Source organism: Cupressus sempervirens, chromosome 8 (genome assembly GCF_028749045.1).
Source record: "Cupressus sempervirens isolate cs-2001-9-10 chromosome 8, ASM2874904v1, whole genome shotgun sequence".
Taxonomy (NCBI): Eukaryota; Viridiplantae; Streptophyta; class Pinopsida; order Cupressales; family Cupressaceae; genus Cupressus; species Cupressus sempervirens.
The window spans coordinates 201741336-201764899 of record NC_143125.1 but is presented as its reverse complement, the minus strand read 5'-3'; the positions used below and the strand labels follow the sequence as shown (position 1 = coordinate 201764899).

Sequence of the window (23564 nt, the reverse complement as noted above, 5' to 3'; positions counted from 1 at the left end):
CACAGTAAAATTGGTTGCATGCTTAAATACTTTGATATGTGAAGTTTATTTCATTAATGCTTCATAAATGCTTGTTTATTTCATTAATGCTTGTGTATTTGTATTTGTTCTGGTAAAGGAGGATCACTTTATGACGAGGAAACTATAAGAAGCTAAGATTTTGTCTAGCATTTTGATAATAAAACAAAGATTAAGGATTGGAACTTTGTGACTCACATGCCTTCATTCACAACCTTAGGAGTCTTAATGGAACACATTAATGTGTAGATCATAATGAGCTAAATTTGTTAGGAAAATCAATCATAATGATCAATCCATATCCTACATGACCCTATGAGAGGAAACATGCATACAAATACATAGATACCCAAATTCAATGATCAAAGACATATCTCATTATAAATAAGACATGCCTTGGGGGAAATCTCATAGAAGCGAAAACCTAGCCTCCGAAAGAATCCATGCTAATGTATTATATAGTAATTAAACATTACAATACATTTATAGAGCCTTCTTGAACACGTACAAACCAAGGCTTTCCAATGCATTTTCCACATGTGCTTCCACATCCCATGCGATGCTTCACACATGCGCTTAATCCCCAACTAGCCAATCTTAAACCAAACATGTGCTTTCTTTTATAGACATAAGCTCCACAATGATACAACCCAATCATCTTGTAAAACCATGTAACTCAATACCACGTGTCACCTGCAAAGTATCTAACCCAATGTTACATACAAACATATAGGTTGTCCCAAATAATTATTTAATGTGGCTTAACACATCACCTAGGGTGCACTACACACAAATACATGTTTAATTATACTGTCAAATTAAAACAATGTTATGGAAGGTACACCTAATCCTACAATAGTAATTACTTTTTCCATGCATTGATTATAATATATATCATATGTAATGCTTGCACCCACCTCATGGTTTACTTAGATTATATAATGAGCCCTGCTGCCTCTCAAACAATCTGTGTTGAAGAATTGTTTTTGTTTTTTGTTTTTGTGGTTTTACAATTTTCGATACAACAATATAGCAACAAAATAGAAGATATTGCAATAATAATTGCAACTCAAAATTTGGATATTACATAGTGAATATATAGCTGAAAATTTCAGATTTTAATATCAACTTAGATAATTAGTATTTTCATGAAATATCAATAACCCTGCTGATAAAATATCCCTTATTATCTAAATCAACAATACCCAAAAAAAATAGAAGTTACAGTCTATGAACTTATAGGTAAGACATGCCTTGAAACCCTCTAAAAGGAAAAATGTCCTCAGCTAAAGAATTCTTCAAAAAGAAAATGTAGCAGCAGACATGGAAAATGCTGCTCTAGAAACACCCAATGTTACTCTCTCAAATAGGCCGCTCAAGGAAGGAATTCAAACGCAGGTCTAAACACTTTATTGCAGCCCACAGCCACCTTCAAGGCAATTGTATTTTGAATAGAAATGAAGGCCGAAGAAAGGTGTCCAAACCAGTAACCCTTCTTGATGTAAATCGCAGCAGATCGAAGAATATTTTGGTATGCTTCAGCACCGAATTATCAAGTCCAAATGCAGAATTAATTTTCAGACTCAGGACACAATTCACTGTGTATTTCAACAACTCAAAGTGCCAATCAAAAAGGAGGAATCAGTCCTCTTCTTGAGCCAATGTTGAAACCCTCATGAAATTCACAAAGTCATAAAGTGCAAATGATAAGAGATAATAGAATGAATTGCTTTCTCACAAAACATTTCTTTTATAACATTCAAAGCCAAAATCTTCAACACACCAACAGCCATTAGCTTCTTCCATACACTTTTCACTTAAATGCAAACTTTGCTTTTGGTTGAATATTTGAATTTGTAATAATATAAAATGATTTGAATTTGTAATATTATAAAATGATAATCATTTACTCCAAAACTTCAATTAATTCCCTGACACAGGCTTCTATGAATTAATTAAATAAATGGCCCCTTCCAATGATGACTCAACCCTCAAGTGAAATATAAAGTTAAATGATAACTTTTTAATAAGCCATTTAATGATTTAATAATAATTTGACCACTAAAATAATAACTCCGAAAATACTTATCCTTTAAATATGTCGTCTGGAACACGAGTTACACCTATTATTTCCCCATGTGACCAAATGCAGTTTCCTAAAATAGAAAGGGTCACTCTCAAGTCTCAACCATCATTAGACTTGCCATAAATAGTAGGTGCATGAAACTAAACCCAAATGAAGTCCAATCTGAGTCAAACGAAAACCAAACTGGAACATACTGAACAGTGAAGAAGACAAGATCCTCCTACATCGAGTCTCTGCATCAGAAGACCCTCTGTCGACAAAAATCATCCTACGAGGATTAAAGATTTCAAAGAACTTTGGAAAAAGTGAATCTAAAAAGAAGTTTATGGACTTATAAAATTATAAGCATTAAGGGATATAACTATTTATTTTTTCACAATGTGTGGTTACCATAGGTCAGTGTTTCAACATTCAGTGGTACTCACCAGACTCACTAGTTTCTGCAGCAGTTGAGTAACTGATGTATGCCTTCCAATGAGTTTTCTGCAAAAACTTATCAATGTAGTGTGCACTATAAATTATTTGATTAGTTCGCCTTGATGAGTTGGACTGGAGAACTCAGCCACTGCAGAAAACTCTGCGTAAAATCCTCGTTTCTGTAACATTTTGTGTCGCAGCTGTATGACTGTGAATTGATTTATCTATGAAATAACCTATGCCATGAAAGTCTCATGGCTTGAAGGTATTATTTGGGCATAGTGATGGGGGCTACACCTCAACCTTACCTGTCAACTGCAATTTTGGTTTTAAGAAGTAAAAAGTAACAAGGTTATTTGTGCTTATGCTAGATAAAAATAAGTATTTCCCTATATTATTGGGTCCAATTAACAAAATAATCATTTCTCCATAGTTTTCTGAATATTTCAGCATTGTTTTAGTGTCCTGGAATTTCCCTGACAAATCCTCAAGTAATTGAGTACCATTTATTCTTTTGGTTTGTCAAGTTGATTCTGATTTTGAGGAGTGCTACTATGATCAGAATAGACTAATGGGTTTTCTATATCTACTCTTATAACTTTTGATGCATTATTTAAGTTCTTTTTGTATATGTATTGTCAATTTTATTTTTCAAGTTTTGGCTATCCATTTTGCTGAGTCAATTTTTTGGGCTGCCAAGGTTTAGCTGAGTCTGAGTTTCAGATCTATGCTTTATATAACCAACCAACCAAACAAATCATTTAGATGAATAATGCCACTCTAATACCTCATTTCATTCATTATCAAGTTATGTTTTTACTAGTTTCTGAAGACCCTGTAGCTATATTTGAGGAAGCTATCTATGAGGCATCATAGCTAAGCTCAATTATTTTCATTTTCAACTTCTTGAATTCTAAGTTACCAGATTCTCTCCAGCAACCCTCAAAGTCTGGTTCAATTCTGTACAAAGTCTGGTCCTTGTCAAATTCTCTCGCAGAGCTATGAATTTCCTGCAAATTGTGTCAGAGGAACCTGGGCAGAATTTTTTGCAGCGAATTTTGAAGAACTTGCTGTCTAGACCTGGGCTGAATCTGGTCTCGAAACATTTTTTAAGACTTTTTTAAAGTGTTTTTTTTTGTCCTCCCAACCCTATTGTGACCACTAAAAAGACCAAAAAAGATGTTTATATGTCATTTATGCATTTGTGTATGAAAATGAAAACTTGCTTATAAAGGAAATCCAAATTGACAATAGGTGACATCTAAATTGATGATTATAGAGGAATGTCTTTAAAAATATATGATATGTTTGAATCCGGGACTTCAAATTTGTATCTATTCCTTTCATTCTCAAACTGTCCCCTAGATATGGGAATATGTTCCATACATGTGACCAAGTAAGTGCATCAAGTTGTTTGTATGGCTAAACGATGCAATTAATGTCCTATTGAACTGAAACATAGCTTTGATGGTGTATTTTGCTATGTTCCTTTACTATTAGCAGATTCAAGTATGGATTTATTTTTTGTTGCATATATAAACACATACATACATATTTTAAAAAAACGTATATTTTTGTATGGATGAACCCAAAACGAATCTGAACCCAAGGCCAAAATATTTTACATGAATTTCAAACCCGAATCTCGAACCCGCATCCGTACCAAAATTTGAACCAGCAACTTAACTTGAATTCAATAAAGTTTATCCCTATTTTTTATATAGACATCTCTTATGCATCAAATATAGTGGTTATATCTATATGTAATTTGTAACATTAAGTATATGTCCTGGTAATAAATGGTTTGAAGTGCTTCCGCAAATTTTGGTTTTTGGCTTTTTCACCTAAGATTTTGTCAGGTTATAACAATCTTGTATTGTGTTCCTCAATTTAATGACCCAGGGATCAAACACTATGGAAGGGATAGTTACGGCAGCTATGGTTGCAGGGAGACTTATAGCTGGAGAGTCTGATCAGACAGGGGTGAGCTTTATTCTATAGCATTAGATAAATGTTTGTATATCGTATTTGTATCTTTGAAATGGTTAACTTTACAATCTATGAAAGGGAAAAACGTTATTCTAGTATTTTTACACTGTACTTGTTCAACATGTGGATAGTTGCAGCATTTAAAAGTTGAAATAGCCTTTGTTTTGTTCTCTGTCTCCTACATTGTACCTTTCTGTATGTAGATTCTCTTTTGAGGTAATGGCAGTTACATGATTGATTGGACTAGATATTTTTTTGATACTGCACTACTTACAAATGCAAGTTTATCTTAATTTTAAGTATAGGTATGCTTGTTCTAGTAATTTTTTGCAGTTAGGTCCTAAAACATTGTGAGACTGGACCTTTTTCACAGTCTATAATGCTTTAGAAACAATTGCTTCCTCTATAAAAAAAGAAAAGAAATCATGTTCATGACCACAAATGACCCAAACCTGGTGAACGAGATTCAAGAAATACTTTTAGTTTCAGTAGATAAGTATTAGGATAAAATGACTGTGAATTATGAGAAAGTAACTGTGCTATGCATTAAGGAGATGGAACTGCTTCAAGAGGATTTTTGTTTCATGATGTGTTTGAATTCTTATATATTTCATTACTTTTAACTGATAAGTAGTGTTTGAATTCTGTATCCTACGAGAATGATAGTTTTTTACTTGCTGAGCTATTTTTGCAAGCTTATATATGTGTCAATGAATTTGGTAACTTATTATGTAACTATTATCAACTTGCACGTTTAATTTTTAATAGTTCTGAGGATTGCTAGCATTTTAACTGCTCTGCTCTTAGCAGGCAAAAGTAGAAAAGCAACTTCATATAGGTTTCCAATGTGAAGCTTGTATTTTTCTTTGGTGATTACAGGTGATGAGGATGACATCAACTGCAGAAATGGCTGCTGTATCCAAACAAACAGAAGATTACATCTTGTCTTCCATCAGATCTGCATATGAAAGAGTTAGTCACTTTCATTTCCATCCTGATTTATTATTATATCTGGTTATATGCTGTACCTGCTATCCTGTTAGGAATTGAAGAATCATCTTAGGTTATAAGGAGATCCTTTGAAACAAATATGATTATTTTTCAACTGACAAATCTGAACTATAAATTTATAAAACATCAATATAAAGCTCTTAGTCTGTAAAATCCTTTCTTTGCGTGGATTCATTTTTTAATTATTTATCTCTGCCACAGTTGAATTCTTCTAACAGATCTATGTAAAGGAACGTTTTTTTGGTTACTACTTAATAATATTCTATCATCTTTATTATGAAGCTTTAGTACACCAAAGCATTTTGTCGTTGGTTCACATGGAATCTTTTCAACTGAATTGATGATAGGAATCAATTGTTATCTTTTCTTACCTTAGGATTCATTGATAACATTTTTAAGGCCCTATACAACATTCTTGTGGTACTTCAGAAATGTGATTGGGTGACAAACTTTTTAGGATATCTTAAAAAGATGTATCTGAATTCTTGTATCTAAATAGTTTTTCATCTAATATTTTTTTACTGATGCAGCATACAGTCTTCCTTTAACAATTCAGTTGATGTTGGGAATTGACTTTTTTTTAATAATAAGAACATTTATATATTAAGTTCATTTATTGTCTAGATTATTGCTTACTTTTGTCCATTTTTAGTGTTTCGGATATCAATTAAGGTTGACCATTACTTGTGAACTACTCATTTTAATTACACAACACCACTACACCCAGCTGTAGCTGTGAGTTATGCCTCTTGGTGTAGGTAGTATGTAGCATTGTTGGAAAACAAGGTAGGTGTCTCAGAGAAACCTATCAAAATGGAAAATAGAAAAATGAGGGCCAAATAAAAATCATTCGACTGCCTTCTTGCAACTGAAAATCCATTTTCTCTAATCATGAAAACATAATAATTGACATGAAGGGATTTGAAGATATGTTAAGGAATTTATTTGTGGAGGGAAATCTTTTTCTTTTCTCTGTTCAAGCATTCTCATATCTGCAAGAAGGATGCTCATTTCCAAGATATTTGCGTGAATTAGATAAATGCTTTGTTAGTGAGTTACAGCATTTTCAAATGATCAGTTTTCCTTAAATGTGGATTTATGCAGTAAATGTTTGGACCATAGATGGAACTCGCAATTCAATTGCCAAATTTTAAAAATTCGCAGGATCAGGATGCCGAGTTTTTGCAAAAACTCGCTAAAAAATCGATAAGTTAAAAAAAAAAGAACTTTCACCAGCATTTCTTTCAGCGTCTGAAAGTTGAAGAAAAAGTCATTTTTGAAGCTAATTCTTATTTGCACAAGGATTTAGTTTGAGATAGGTTTCAGCTTCATAGGAGTGAAAATGTAGATTCTAGATTTTGGGGCTTTTCAAAGAATTCCAGGCTTAGCGAAATTTCATGATTCAGCATGCCTTCAGCAGTGTTATCTCCTAGAACCTGTCCTGGCTGTTTGAGGTCAAATTGAAGCTGGAACAATGATTATCTAATGATTCTAACTCATTTTCTCACAAATCACTTGGTTTCAATTCTATCTTCCCGAGTTCTAACAGACTTAGCTCAACCACTTGCTCACACCCAAGACAAGCAATACTTTTCAACAAGCCAAAATTGCCCAAACTCACTATCAAACTATTTTACTATGATGTATTTACTTCTACTTTTATAGAAACTATTTACTATGATGTATATGCTTCTAGCTTCATAGAAACTAACTGCCATGATGTAATTAATTCTAGCTTTATAGAAACTTTTAGCTATTTTGCTCACCACCATTAGCATTCCGCATGAGAATGGGATTTTGTATCCACATTGCATTTATATAGATTTGAACTCTGCTTGTTTCTTATTAGTTAACTCATTGGATGCATCTTCTCATTGAACTTAACAAAAAAATTGTATTTGTAATTAAATTTAAGTTGTTCTTTAGGTTCTTGAGTTTTTCCCCTTTTTTTTAAAAGACCGGCCTTATAGTTTTTTTTTTTTTTGGTCTTGGCTTGTTTTTGCCACGTGAGAGTTTTCCATCTATGGTTTGGACCATTGAGTATGATTTGTATATAATACCTGTTCGTTATGATTTTGTGGTTAGATCAACTCCTCTTTGCTTCTTTTTATCATTTTTCTTTGCTTATGAACTTGTGACTTTGTGTCCTATTGGATAGGGCACTAGTCCAAGAAATAAATGACTCAATCACACTCTTTAAATAAACGAAACTCTTTGCCAATATTGTTTTGGGATACATTAACAATTTATGATTAGTAGTGTTAATCGCTTAAATATGTTCCCACCTAGATGAGGGTAGTTTGGAAGTGTTGTAAGAGTGTGGTAGGGTGCGCCTTGCAATACAACCCCCAACATTTTAGAAGGCGACTCTTAGTGGTGTTTTTAGAAAATGGAAGGGGACAACCTAAGATAACGAGAGAAGTGCCAAATCAAAGCTCTGTTGGATGTGCTTAGAATTTGTCAGATGGCATTTGTAAGGGTATGACCTTTCTAGTTAGAGATTCATGCCCCCATTCACTCATGACATAGTGCATCACATTCCCTTCATTGTTGGTATGAGAACGAGATGCCAAAGTTGCTAGACATATGGCTCACACATTCATGTCTAGCTGTGGAGGCATCTACAAGGGCCCGAATTAAGGCACATCACTCGTAAAGCAAGTGCAAGTCTACTCAACAAGGGATATGGTATAAGACCCTATCTATTAACAAACAAAATAGTTCTTATAAGTGAAGGAAGACCTCATTTCCTAAAAGCGGTCTCTGTGAGGAGTTTTTCGTAGATAAATATATTGGACCACACCTATGAGAGTTCAACACATGAAACAATGATTAATAAAAAGAAAAAGATGCCAATTACACAGTCCCCATGATTTATTAAGAGCAAACATGCCAAGACAAAAGAGAATGCCCTAGAGAATACATGCTATAGTATACACCCTTGGACTACTAGCCGTAGGGTCTTGTTCTTAGAAAAGTAAAATTCTTCAAATAAAACAGATTATTTCTTTGCCTATTGAACATAAGTCCAATATTTCATTCTTTCATTTTGCAAGCCTTTGGGTGGTTTATAAAAAAATCCTCAATCAACTTGATCACAAATGATTACAATTTGTTACAATTGACTAGCATGATGAAAAATCAGGCATGAATGGATGAATTCCTTCTGCTGTAGGCAGATGTATTCTTCTGATTGGTTAATTACAACATGCCTGCCAGTTGGGCTCCAAATAAAAACTGTGATAACTTGATCAAAGATGCCATGATTGCACAGGCCAATGCAAATGGTGTGAAGGGGATAACTATCTATAAAGTTGTAGTCATGAAATTTTTTACAAGGAAGCATATTTCTCAAATATGCATTGACAGGCGTAGTTAGAGTATGGGTATCTTGGGGGACATGTGGTGGGCCATCAAAGCTTTGAGAAAGAAAAACCTTTGTGGAGCAAATAGAAACACGTATCAACTAACTTTGGTGTTATGAACATGCCTTGGGTGAACATGTGACCGAAGGGTGAGCAAGGGTGGTGTTTTAAGGCCAACAATGTAATAGTCTACATTTTGGTGAGTTTCAGGGGATCTCGGCTTGCCGAGAGTGAAACTTAAAACATCTGATTGCGCAAATCAGGGCTGAAGAGTCAAATTAGTTTTGATTTCTCAGATCAGTTATCTTCAAGACTTTTTGAATGTATGAGGTGCTAGAAAAACTTGTATGCAAAAAGTGAAGATAATTTTTTTTTCTTAAGAGCAAAGGCAAAACATAAAATTGAAGTTATGAATCAAACTAGATGACTCAAGGTGTGAAGTTAGCTATGAGAGAGATCCATTAAGATAGAAAAGAGATAAAGCTTCAAGCATGGTTAGCCAAGAGATGTTAATACTCATGTTTCGAACCAAACTAGCTAGGTTGAGTAACTCAACATCAGAAGAAAGGGGAAGTTTGAGGATGAAAAACAAGTGACTATGTTTGAGCATGGTTTTGTAATGAAACTCTAGATTTGATACCTTGTGGTGACAACAACATTAGTTAAACATTAGTTTAACCTATCAAAGAATGAAATTAGATCACCCATGGATTTAATGTGTGTGCAAGGTGTAAACTCTTCCCTTTACTAAGATGATAAAATGGTTTCCACCTATCAACTAAACTACGTAGGTGAGATTTATGCCATGGCCAATTGTATAGAGCCTTGTTGCCAGTCAGGCATCCATAGCCCCAACAAGGTTATTGCCTTGATAGTTGTTAATATTGCTCTATCACCAGTCAGGTAACCATGACCTTGGTAGAGTTACTAAGATGACCTTTTTGTTTGCATTTTTCTGCTTGTTTCTTGTTGCGTTTTCATTTTTTGCCTCTCTGGCTTCAGTATGCATGGATGCTTAGTTGTAAAACTAGAACACAAAAATAACTCAACTGGCCCAATTTTTTTGAAATAATTCAACTCACCAATAACTGGGGAAAAAAATTGGTAGTAAATTGACACTTTTATCCTATTACGAAGTAATTGGAAAATATTTGCTTATTATTAACAGAAACCAAGAGGTCTATATATACAAAAGAGTGGAATGATGTTTCCTTAGGAAATTGATCGTAAAGAATATAAACTTTCTATTCTAGCTAAGAGAAATTGAACAATTATCTACAATTAACTAAAGAATAGAAACACTCTATTCTAGAAATAGAAAACTAAATATTAGAAACATTCCAATATTTACAGAAGATTACAATAGATAACCATTAGATACTAAACATAGATAATAGAAACTATCTATTATCGTAATATCCTCCCTTAATGGTTAATCTATCTAGAGCATGAAGTTGTCAAAGAGCGTAAAAGGTAGATTCTATCTGCTCAGGGTGCTCTACACTATTTGTTGTGGGCTGCGAACTATATTGCTTAGATAGGGCAGCTAAGCGCTTCCAACATTCAAACTTCATATGCCCAAACTTGTGGTAATAGTTGCATTGAATGTTTTTCTTTCGAGAACCTTTTGAATCTGGAGCAAAGGATGTCTGTTGAGAAGATTGGTGAAAATGGCCTTTATCCTTTTGAAAGGATTTGGCAGCAAAGGCTTGCTCAGCGGAGGTGGAGCTGGAACTGCTACCGAACTGTTGTTTCCACCGATCTTACTGAAGCAGAAGTGTGCAGAGATCAATGAACTTTAGATCAACACCATAAGACGTGATGTTGAGAGTTACGATAAAATGCTCGTAGGACTTTGGTTACGATAAAATGCTTGTAGGACTTTGGTAAACTGTGGAGAGTGATAACCACAATGTCCTCTTCCTCCATCTTGCGATTGATGGCAAACAATTGATCACGGATTTCTTGAATCCTATTTAGGTGAGCTTGGAGCGAGGTTCACTCATCCATGATAATAGAAAACAAAGTGTTCTTTAAGAAGAAAGCTTTGCTTTTGTCAAAAGTCTCATGAAGACCTTTGAAATGTGCCCATATCTCGACAGCTATCTTGTCCGATGGAATTTGAGAGAGCTGATCATCAACCAGGGATAATTTGAGAAGCATCACCGCCTCTTGATTATTTAGATCCCATGAATCTTGATGAATGCCAGGGGCAGTCAGACGCTGTGTAAGACCTAGAACAATATGATCATTATTCCGATATTCAAAAATTGCTATGATCCGCTACTTCCAAGTGCCATCATTTCGACCATTGAATTTTGAATTGCTTTTGAGCAGAATATTGGTCAATGATGCCATATCACGTGTTTCAATGAAAAAGTGTGAAAATTTATGAAGGCACATTCTTTGATGGAAAAAAATGGAAGACCCAAAAAATTTGAAGGGTGACCCAAGCGAGAGCTCGAAAAACCCAAAAAGAATATGTTGTCGGTTTCTGGATCAGCTGGCTTGAAAATCGAGGCACCCAAAAAAATCGGACGACGACCTAGTTAAGCTCTCAGACATAAAATCGATAGTAAATTGACACTTTTATCATATTACGAAGTAATTGAAAAATATTGGTGTTTTATTAACACAAACCAAGAGGTCTATATATAGTATATACAAAAGAATGGAGTGATGTTTCCTTACGAAATGATTGTAAAGAATAGAAACTTTATATTCCAGCTATAAGAGAAAACTAACAAGTATCTACAACTAACTAAAGAATAGAAACATTCTATTCTAGAGACAAAAAACTAAATATTAGAAACATTCTAATATTTACATAAGATTACAATAGATAACCATTAGATACTAAACAAAGATAATAGAAACTATCTATTGTCGTAATATATCGAACATTTGACGAGTGTAAACAAAATCAGCATGGTAATAAATTATTAAGATACATTTAAAACTAAGTTTAGTATATATTAAATCAGCATAAACAAAATTGAATAATAAATAATAAATTGTAAAATTTCTAATGGCTATAAATTATATTCCATATAACACATTATAATAAAAAATATAATTCAAACAATTCTATTACTTATTTAAAATTGTGATTGACAAATTCTATTATTAATTTAAACTTGAGCTATTTTCACAATATTGATTTATTGATAATACAATTCATAATCACTATGCTATTACAATGAGATAATGAAAGAACAACGACAAAATATGTATCTAGTTAAAATTAAAAATATGAAAATGTGCATCTGGAAAAAATTTGAACCTGAAAATCAATTAGCAGATTATTTGTGACACATTTGAACATGACAAAATATTGAAGTGATGAAGGAACAAATAAAATGTGAATACACAAATTTGACTTCTTTGAGACAATCATTTGTTTGTTTTGTAACATTTTTTTCAGATCATCTTTGGTCTCTCCTTGCCATTGTTTTTTTCAGATCATTCGTGGCTGTTGTTTATCCCAATTTTTTCTAGTTGCAATGTAGAGACAAGCGTTTTCCAGTTGCGCTGCTTTTGATCCCTACTTTCATTTGCCTATTTTAACTCAGAAATTTCACTTTCTATGGTGATTTTAAACCATTTTATTCTTATGATTTTATGTGCTTTTTAGTAAAACTTGCCGCATGGAAAACAAAATAGTGGCACCAATTTTATCAGTGATTAAATCGACGAGCCTGTCGATGCACAAAATATCGTGATTTTTGCGATATATTGTACAGTTTATCAACCATGCATGGATGATTATTACATCATTCTTCAAGGTTGGTTGCCAATGTGGTAGCAAAAATTCTTTGATTTTTCACCTACCAGATAAAGGAAGGACATCTCAGCATCACTGTACAGTTATTTCAAATGAGGAGCATGCAAAATCCAACTAGATATCACTAATTTCACAAAATGACAGATATCAATGCTAAACACTGCAAAAAGCATGTTAGTATGCAGGTGTATCAAAAAAATCTTTAATTTCAAACCAGATTTAAATGTGGTTACCTTTCTTTGGCATTCAAGGAGTGCATAATTCCTCTGTCAACACGATCAACATTCAAAAATGGGCTCAGATTTTTAGATTTAGATAGATGAAATCCTTGGAAAAAGGGCAAGGTACTTTTAAAAGATGATGTGATGTTCTCTATATTGCGTAGTAAATGTAAAATGCCTTCAGAGGTAGTTGAATGCATTATAAAAGGGCAACACATTCCAATGGTGGCATAACCATTTAGCAAACCATAGGAGCTGAGGGTGTAGGATTAGTCGGTGTACCCAAGAAATATGGATGCACCTGTAAGATTGACTTGTCCATTGCCTTAGGATGCTTTCTTAGGTCTGATAGAAGATGAAAGGATGACCACTCTAAGTACACTTCTATCTTAAGTTGGAATAATGATGCCAATAAACTCAAATCATCTCATAGATTGATTGAAAGTGTACTAGCTCAGATCTATGTCTAGCTCGTAAGTAATAAGGACAAATAGGGAGCTCTTTGACTCCTATGCAATCCTTCAAAGATGAGATTCCACTAATGGAGTGTTAAGAAAGTAACCTGAATAACCTACAGGTCTATGGGTACAGAATCGTACCTTACTCTTCTTGCTAATATTCTCTAAAGAATGACATTGCATATTATTTGTAGTCTCTATAGAGGTGCCAGCGATCAGGTTGGGATTTGTTAGTTTGACTTGTAACTAATTATTAGTTAAGTCTTATTACTATTCCAAAGTCGCCGACTTAGAGACTCTTAATAATGGATGCATTTCAAGCGTCATGTCTCTTAAGAACATACCCTTCAATAAGGATATTTAGACGGGTATTGTATGCAGTTTTAGGACACACAGAAAATATACAGTCTGGACTAAAAGCATATATATCCTATTGGGTTCCTTGTATCAACTTCACACTCCAGTTTAAGATAATCTCAGCAATACAGTCTTCTCAGAATTCAGCATACTCAGACCTGCAAATTAGTATTTGGATCAAGATTGATTTTCACCTAGTTTTGATCTTTAATCTCAGAATTCTTGTAATCTGAATCTGCAGATATTTACATGGTATCAGAGCCTAGTTATCAGATCTCGGGCTCTGCAGATTGTTACATATCAGACCTGTTCATATCCAGTAGTTATTATTCATCTCCAATGGCATATACAATCAGGCCTGAGGATAGATTTGATGGAAAGGAACATTTTGAAGCATGGAAATTCAGAATCTTGATGATTCTCGAAGAGAATAATGTTAGACAGTTTGTTGATGGAGCATCCAAACAACCATCTGTTGAACCTCACAAATCCACATGGTTCAATGGAAATAGGAAAGCCATTCAAATCCTCTTGGATGGAGTTAAGAATGACATCGTACTTATGCTTACAAAACACCTAATTGTCTCCGATATGATGAATGCATTACGAAATGCATTTGAAGTAAATAATGCAACAAGGGTCCTTGCACTAAAGAGACAACTAAATCACATCCAAATAAAGAAAGGAGAATCAATAAACTCCTATTTTCTAAGAGTTGCTGGTATTAGAGATGAATTGGCAAGCATAGGAACCATCATAAATAACACCGAATTAACGCTTATGGCCTTAGATCGACTGCCAGAATCATGGGAAACATTTGCACAAGGTATAAGTGCTAGAGATAAGCTTCCATATTTTAACAGACTTAAAAATGATTGTCTTCAGGAAGAATCAAGAAAACTAAAGAAAGGAGGAAAACCTAAAATGGAAAATGAAGAACTTCACATTCTCAATGCCAACTCTTATAAAGGCAAGAAAAAGCATTTCAAGAAAAATAAAGGAAATCAGAAGAACGGAAAGTCCAAGAAAGACCTATCAAAAATAAAATGTTTCAAATGTGAAAAAATTTGGACACTTTAGATCAAACTGTCCAAAAAACTCCAAACAATAAGCGAACTGCACAAATATTGTTAGAGAAGAAGAAACTTATGATACAGAGAATCGTGTTTTGTATTCCTCCTTATCAAATGAAATCTCAAATAAGGAATGGGTAATAGATAGTGGATCCTCTAGGCATATAACGGGATACAAAGAAACTTTGGATTTCTTGTTTGAGAAAGTCAATGGTGAAGTTACTATTGGTGATAACTCAGCACATTCAGTTAAAGGGATTGGTAGCTGCACTTTGAAGCTTAAAACAGGAAATATTCTCCTTCTAAAAGATGTACTATATTTACCAGGGATAAAAAGGAACCTAATATCAATTACAATGTTAGAAGATGATGGACACAATGTTGCATTCATGGATGGCAAAGTACTAACTTGGGCTAAGAAGTCTTCCGTCAAGAAAGCCAAAGTAATTGGTCAAAGAAAGGGATATTTGTATGAACTAAATATAGAACCCATTCAAGCTCTTGTTCACAAAGCAGAAGATTCAAACGAAATATGGCACAGAAGATTAGGGCACCTAAACTTTAAAACCCTATCTACTATGGAAAAAATGGTTACCGGGTTACCAAAATTAAAACAAGATCACCCTAGTATTTGCAAAGGGTGTGCCCTAGGTAAAAATACAAGAAGACCTTTTCATGATAGTACTAGGAAAACAAATAACGTACTAGAATTAATTCATTCAGATTTATGTGAACCCATGTCTGTTCCCTCCCTTGGAGGATTATGGTATTATGTCTTGTTCATAGATGACTTCTCTAGAAAAACATGGATTTTTTTTTTTAAATGCAAAGAATCAGAAGAAATCTTACAAAGATTTAAGGAATTCAAATCATTAACTGAAAATTTTTCAGGACATAAAATTAAAACCCTTAGAACAGATAATGGAGGAGAATATATCTCAGATTTGTTTAAAACTTTTTGTAAAGAATCAGGGATCAAGAGGGAGTATACTGTTCCTTATAACCCTGAACAAAATGGGGTAGATGAAAGGAAAAACAGGACAATTATAGAAGCTGCTAGGGCTATGATTTTTGACCAAAATTTAGAATACTATCTTTGGGCAGAAGCCTCTTGTACTGCTGTATACATCCAAAACAAAAGCCCTCACTCCTTTCTTAAAGATAAGACCCCTGAAGAAGTATTTACTAAAATAAAACCTAATATAAGTCATCTCAGAATCTTTGGATGTCCTGTATACATTCATGTGCCAAAAGAAAAGAGAACCAAATTGGAACCATCTGGGAGGAAGGGTATCTTTGTAGGGTATAGTGAAACTTCTAAAGCATATAGAATCTTCATACCTGGACAAAAAACTATTGAACTAAGCAGGGATGTAGTCTTTGAGGAAGATCTTGCATTTAAAAAAGCAATAAATTCTCTTGAACCCTCTCCTTTATCAAAATCTGAAAGCATAAGTGAGTCTGAATCTTAGAAGGAGAACCTAGAAGAGGTCGAAGATGATGTAAACCTTGAAGAAAGTTCAAAGAAAAGGCCACTTTGGGCCATAAAAATAGTTGAAGCAGCTCAAGATTTTGCTGCACCTTTAGGATCAGTCAGAGAAAGTAAAAGACTTAAAAGATTCTTTGGTTATACAACAAATATGATTGATTTATCCAAAATAGAGCCAACCAATCCTTTTGATGCTATTAAATATCCCGCCTGGAAAGAAGCTATGACAGAAGAATATCAATCAATTATGAAAAATGATGTTTGGGAAATAGTTCCAAGGCCAAAAGGAAAATCCATTGTTTCTTCAAAATGGTTATTCAAAATAAAGCATGCCGCTCATGGAAGTATTGAGAAATATAAAGCCAGATTTGTAGCCAGAGGCTTTTCTCAGAAAGAAGGAATTGATTATGAAGAAACCTTTGCTCCTGTCGCTAGATATACCACCGTTAGAGCTGTCTTAGCAATTGCCGCCTCTAAGGGATGGAAGGTACATCAGATGGACGTAAAGACAACATTTCTCAATGGGAAGATTTCTGAAGAAGTCTATATAGAGCAACCAAAAGGATTTGAAACACATGATCCAAATGCCTTTGTTGGCGACTCAAGAAAGCTCTTTATGGGCTTAAACAGGCTCCTAGGGCTTGATATGAAAGGATTGATAAATATCTCACTGGCTTAGGATTCTCCAAAAATGAAGCTGATCCGAACTTGTATTATAAAGGAGATAAAGATGTTATGGTAATCTTGATATTGTATGTTGATGATTTATTAATCACAAGCGATGATCATCTTATAGATCAATGCAAGAAAGAACTTATTAGAGAATTCGAGATGAAAGACTTGGGTCTTCTTCATTACTTCCTAGGATTGGAAGTACGACAGAATGTTGATAGTATCATACTGAATCAAAGGAAGTACACTTCAGATATCTTGAAGAAATTCGGAATGTGGAACTGCAAGTTCATGTCTTCTCCGATGGAAACCAATTTGCATAAACTTAAAGAAGCAGCTGCAGAATCACCTCCAATAGATTCTACTCTCTACAAGTAGATAATTGGATCTCTGGTGTACCTTGTAAATACAAGACCTGATATTTTCTATGTGGTTCATGCCTTAAGTCACTTTATGTGTGAACCTAAGCAAATTCACTTAGTTGCTGTTAAACACATTATGAGATACCTTCAAGGTACTCTTAACTATGGGCTCAAATATGAGAGAGTGGCTTTAGATTTGCATGGATTCACCGATTCAGGTTGGGGTGGAAGTGTTAAAGATAGGAAAAGCACTTCAGGATGCTATTTTTGTTTAGGATCAGCGATGATTTCATGGATATGCCGAAAGCAGTCTTCTGTAGCTCAGAGCTCCACATAAATTGAATACATTGCGGTAGCAATGGCCTCTTGAGAAGCAGTATGGCCGAGGAAGTTGCTTGTGGGATTATTTGGGCAAGCCATGAATTTGACGATCATTCATTGTGATAATTAGAGTTCTATCAAGCTCTCAGTGAATGCAGTTTTCCATGATAGATCCAAGCATATTGAAATTCCTTACCATTATGTAAGAGATATGGTAGATAGGAATTCTGTTAAATTGGAATACATTTGTACTGCAGATCAGACAACAGATATACTCACCAAACCTCTATCTAGAGTAAAGATAGAACATTTCAGAAAGAGACTTGGTATGATTGAGTTGTAATTTATTATTTGATTACTAATAAAATGATGAATTTTATTTTTGTTAGGCTATTGACTGTTATGGGCTCCACCATGTGTAATCATTATTTAGAGGTGATGATCTTTGAAATATTGAATACTTATGTAAAAGACATTATGAGAGGTGACGATCTCTTAGATAATGTCCTAACAGTAGATTTTACAATAAGATCTAGGTGAATTTTAGATCGTCTTGTGGCATTGACATGTTCATGGATCACAAATTGTATAAAGGAAGAATTCTAGAAATTCTTCGGGTTTATCCTGTATTCTGGTAGATCTTAAATTCAGGATCTAGTTGTGATTTAGAAATACCAGTTTCTATGAGTCACAATGTGTGTCTTATCACTAGTAGCAGTGATTTGTCATATTACAGGTTTAGTAATATGACTCAGTATCATGTGTTTTATGATACTATGTATTAAGAAGAGATAGATAGATATAGAGTATTAATTCTTGTCTAATATCTGTATTGATGTTGCTCGATATAATATCTCTCTGTAGGAGTATCAAGTTAAGAGGGAGTGTTAAGAAAGTAACTTGAATAACCTATGGGTCTATGGGTACAGAATCGTACCTCACTCTTCTTGCTAATATTCTCTAAAGAATGACATCGCATATTATTTGTAGTCTCTATAGAGGTGCCAGCGATCAGGTTGGGATTTGTTAGTTTGACTTGTAACTAATTATTAGTTAAGTCTTATTACTATTCCAAAGTCACCGACTTAGAGACTCTTAATAATGGATGCATTTCAAGGGTCATGTCTCTTAAGAACATACCCTTCAATAAGGATATTTAGACGGGTATTGTATGCAGTTTTAGGACACACAGAAAATATACAGTCTGGACTAAAAGCATATATATCCTATCGGGTTCCTTGTATCAACTTCACACTCCAGTTTAAGATAATCTCAGCAATACAGTCTTCTCAGAATTCAGCATACTCAGACCTGCAAATTAGTATTTGGATCAGGGTTGATTTTCACCTAGTTTTGATCTTTAATCTCAGAATTCTTGTCATCTGAATCTGCAGATATTTACATGGAGCACATAGCCTTCCACAAACAATGATTTCTAAATTCTAAATCTCCAAGTTATTCTAACAATTGGAAATAACTATTCTTTGTAGGTTCTGAGTATAAAGAAGTTTGCGTGAATTCAAGAAAGCAATACAAATTACAGGCACAACTTACAGTTTGCACTACCACAATTGTTCCGAGACACAACTTTGAAACAAATTGCTTCTTTTATTCACTTCTCTTTGAAACTTTCACAAAAAAATCACAATCATGCTTGCACAATTTCTGCAAAGTCTTTTTGCATATAAAATAATGATATTTACAATGAAAGGCACTCCATTACATAGGCATAGGAGTGAGAGAAATGAGGAGAAAAAGGTGGGAGTGAGAGAAAAGAGGAGAAAAAGGTGGGAGAAACTCAACCACCTTGACTAAGTAAAAAACGAAAGAAGAATTATTCAATTGCATTGCCGAAGGCACGTGTAATTGGAATGCATGCAAATCAATTACACACAATATGTGTTTTGAACTACAAACAAAAAGCTGAAAACAAACTTAAAAATGATGAAAATGTTGAAGTTGCTGAATCAATCTTGTAGATTATCAGCCAAGGCTTTGTAGTTGGCGATGCAATTGTGGATAATTGCAGGATTGGGAGTTCCGACATTTCTTGCTACTAGATTCACTTTGATAACCATGGCATTGCATCTTTTGATGGCCTCCTAATTCTCTTTGAGTTGCTGTCGTCTGTAAATATTGTGTAGCAAACAGGGTGGTGTTGTCGGTAAAGATTTTGTAGCCGACGGGTTCATGTCGTTGGTAAAGATTGTAGTTGACGGATAGATTAGTATTGTTATGTAGCTGATAGACCCTTTCGGGAAGGTTTGGTGGGAAGTATTTATACCCCGTTTGTGATCATTGTAAATCATCCCATCTTATCATCAATTATGTAATCTCTTGGCATATGTGAATAAGCGAATAAAAGAGTGCTGCTGCTGCTGTTCTTGTGTCTGTGTGCATTGATCCATTTAATCTATGCGGTAAACATTTGGTGCCGTTGTCCCATGAACTTGGAAGGTAGGAGGAATGAAGATTAATGCCAAATTAGCTTAACAAGGATCGAAATAAGGTCCAGGGAAAAGATGGAATTCGTACTACACAAGAAAATTTAATTTTGACACAGCAAGCCAAACTCAGAAGGAGGTTTTAGAAGATTGCCGACAGACACAGAAGCGTAGAGGAATTGTTAGAGGAGACTCGACAGCGGGTGGAGTTGGTTGAAGAAGAAAGGGAGGAGTTTTTGAATTTGTATTCGCCGAGGGAAAGAATCCAGACGAAAGAGAATCGACTCGCATGGCTCGGAGTGCTGAGAGAGCAAGAGTGTGGAGTGAACTCTTCGTCTGGGATACACTTCCGGAAGGGACTACTTCAGAAGATCCTTCTTCACCAAGGTTCGCAGCTGTTGAGACTGCCAGTGTGGGAGAGTAGACCACCGGTGTGGGAGTGCATATCGCCAATGTGGGAGTGCAAAGCCACGGTGTGGGAGTGAGCAGCGCCAGTGCGCAAAACCCCAGTAGTGATGGCAGGACCAAAGGAAAAGTTACTAAAGTTTGATGGCGATGGTACGGCCGATCCAATCCAACACTATAAAACATGTGAAACGGTTTGGAGGGCAAATGGCATAACCCATACAAACAAATGGGTTCAACAGTTTCTGGCAACCCTATAGGATGTCGCAATTGATTGGTTTGCCGATGTAGATCCCCAGAAATTAACCACTTGGGACGACCTCAAGGAGTTTACTGCGGAATTTCAACTGCTCTGCGACAACGACGAAATTGTAGCAGAGATATACAATACAAAACAAGGGAAAAATGAAACAATCTGAGTCTATGCCAGGGAGTTGAAGGACTTGATCAACAAAATGGAGAATAAGCCAATGGATGGATTACAGAAAAGGTGGTTCATTGAAGGCCTACACCCAAAATTGCGAAAGAAAATGAAGATCGTGCCACCATTGTCATACACTGAAGCGTACAACTGGGCACTGAACCTGGAAAGTGAGAAAAGGACGAAAAAGAAGAAGAGTAGCTCCTCTGAGTTAGACGACAATGCATCCTCGGAAGAAGAAAGCAACGATGAGGAAAACAACAGCAAAAAGGTCGGAGCCCTACAAAAGGACATGAACTGAATGATGAAGGAATTCAAGAACATGCAGAAAGAAACAAAGGGAAGTGAACTATGGTGCACGGAATGTAAGGTAGAAGGTCACACAAAGGGATCCTGTCCAAAGAATCAGTTCTGCGAGATCTGCCAGATCATGGAACATTCCATAAAAGAATGCCCCTTCAACATGAAAACTAGAGGACCTCAACAAGTATTCCTGGCACAGGCAGCTTCCACGTCGGGAGGGATGGAAATAAAAACATTGATGGTGCCACTTCGGGTGGGTACAAAAATAATAGTAGAGGGCAAACCAACAACAACAATGCAAACAATAACAACAATGGCAGCCAAAGTTGAATTTAGTACGATGCGAACGGCCGACCGATGGTTCAATGCCAAGCATGTAATTTGTGGGGCCACGTTTCCCGGGATTGTACAACGGCAAACACACCAAAATTATTATGCAGATGGTGCGAACCCGGTGATCATGAAGATGCCAAGTGCCCGAAATTTGGAGTAAATTTGATCACCGTCGGGACAAACGAAGAGGAGGTGTTGGCAATCACACGGAAACAAGCAAAGCTATACCTCGACCCTGCAGAGGAAAAGAAGAGGCTGGAAGAAGTATGGAGGGAAATCGAGAAAGCAACACAGGCGGAGACATCTTAGTTGAAGGACACCACAGACACCTCACCAAGGAACTCTGCCGAGCAGAACATTGTACGATAGATACTACAAATAGAGGTAGCTATCAAAATCAGTGATCTGTTGATCATAATGCCTCAGCTTAGATTGACACTCACAAATATTGCGCTAGCGGCTAAATTACCAGGAGAACAAGTGGCTAAATTACTAGGAGAACTAGGAAGAGGGAAGGAAATTGCCGTCGATGGAGAAGACTCAATGTTGCTAGCCCTCACATCCGGACGACATTTGGTGGTCGTCGAGATGGGAATTCTTGGAAGTGTGCTAACGGACACAATTGTCGACAAAGGGTCCGACGTGAATGTCTTGCCCGAGGATACCTGGAAGAGGTTGGGATAGCCGACGTTGTGGCCACCTATATTCCAGTTGTTGACAGCGGACCAACAGGGCATTAAACCTCTCAGCGATCTAATGGCACAACCGGTGACGATTGGCACACAACCGTTCCTGCTTGACTTTGTCGTGATCCCGCTGAAGAGAAAAGGATACGATGCCATTCTGGGCTGTGGATGGCTTATTCAAGCTAGGGTTAAACATGACTGGAAGAAAAACACTTTATCACTTGAAAGCAAAGGGAGGAAATTTGTCATTGATTCGCACACCCAAATGGTGGGGGAAGAAGCTTTGTCCTCAAATTTTGAAGCAAAAGATGAAGGGAGGCAGCATATGGAACCAGAGCAGGAGGGAGTCTTGTGGTTGGAAGGAGGATCAACAGACGACGATTTGGATTCTGTCAACGGTCTTTACCACTGGCAGATAGAGGACTATGAACTCTTTCTAAGCTGTAATATGTTAAGGGTGGACGAAGGTGAGAAAGAAGAGGAAAATGAATATCCGAAGGAATACAGAGAAGTGGAAGAAGGAAAGCCGGTTATGGCTGAAGCTGAGGGGAAGAACATACAGTATGAACCTGGAAAAAGGAAAGATCCCACCGTACGACTGTACAGGAAGAAAAGGTTATGACGAACCATTGATATATTAGAAGGGTGTCGGCAACAAGGAAAACACATCTTACGGTCTGCAGAGGAAACAAAGAGAACAGGCTTGATAAAAATTTCAGCAATACAGAGCGAAGGTTCTAAAATCAAGAATACAGTTATTGACAGCAAGGGATGGCAACCGACGAAATTGTAGGCACAAGGGGCTATAGAGGTGACACAGGAACAGACACAAAGCGTGGTGTAATAAACACCAGCAACTCAACAAGTTTTAGCCAGGCCAGTTGGTGTTGAAGTATGATGGATGAAATGAGATCAAACCAGGAAAGTTTAAGGTCAGATGGGTTGGGCCATACTAGATCCGAGAGGTAGGTGATAATGGAGCAATAAAATTGTGGACTTTGGACAGACAAGAAGTGTTGCAGGCAGTGAATGGGTTGAAGTTGAAGAGGTACTATGCCAGGAAGACTCCCGCGTCGTCGCAAAATGACGAAGCCCAAACGACTCTGTCGTCGTCGCAGAATGGCCAAGTCCGAACGACTCCCTCGTTGTCGCAGGATGGCGAAGTCTGGAGGAAAAGTTGAGTTGTATTTTTTTGTATGAATAAAAAGAAAAAAGAAAAAAAAGAAAAAGAAAAAGCGGCAAGCAAAGTGTGGCCGCAGGCAATTGCTTCGTGAGCAGGTTGTCCTACGGGCACCTGTCCCGCGGGTGGCCCCATGGACACCCCATGGCATCATGGTTCCGCAGGCTGT

At 35.9% G+C, this 23564-nt stretch overlaps 1 protein-coding gene across 2 annotated transcripts in view; it reads left to right on the top strand.

Annotated features, from left to right (window-relative positions):
* The window catches only part of LOC149542215 (plant/protein (DUF810)), a 307344-nt gene that overhangs the window by 130655 nt on the left and 153125 nt on the right, over positions 1-23564 (top strand). For both annotated transcript variants that reach the window (XM_089797228.1, XM_089797227.1), the window contains exons 14-15: positions 4424-4504; positions 5390-5482. In XM_089797228.1, coding sequence (XP_089653354.1) covers positions 4424-4504; positions 5390-5482 — 174 coding nt within the window. The remainder of the gene's footprint in view (positions 1-4423; positions 4505-5389; positions 5483-23564) is intronic.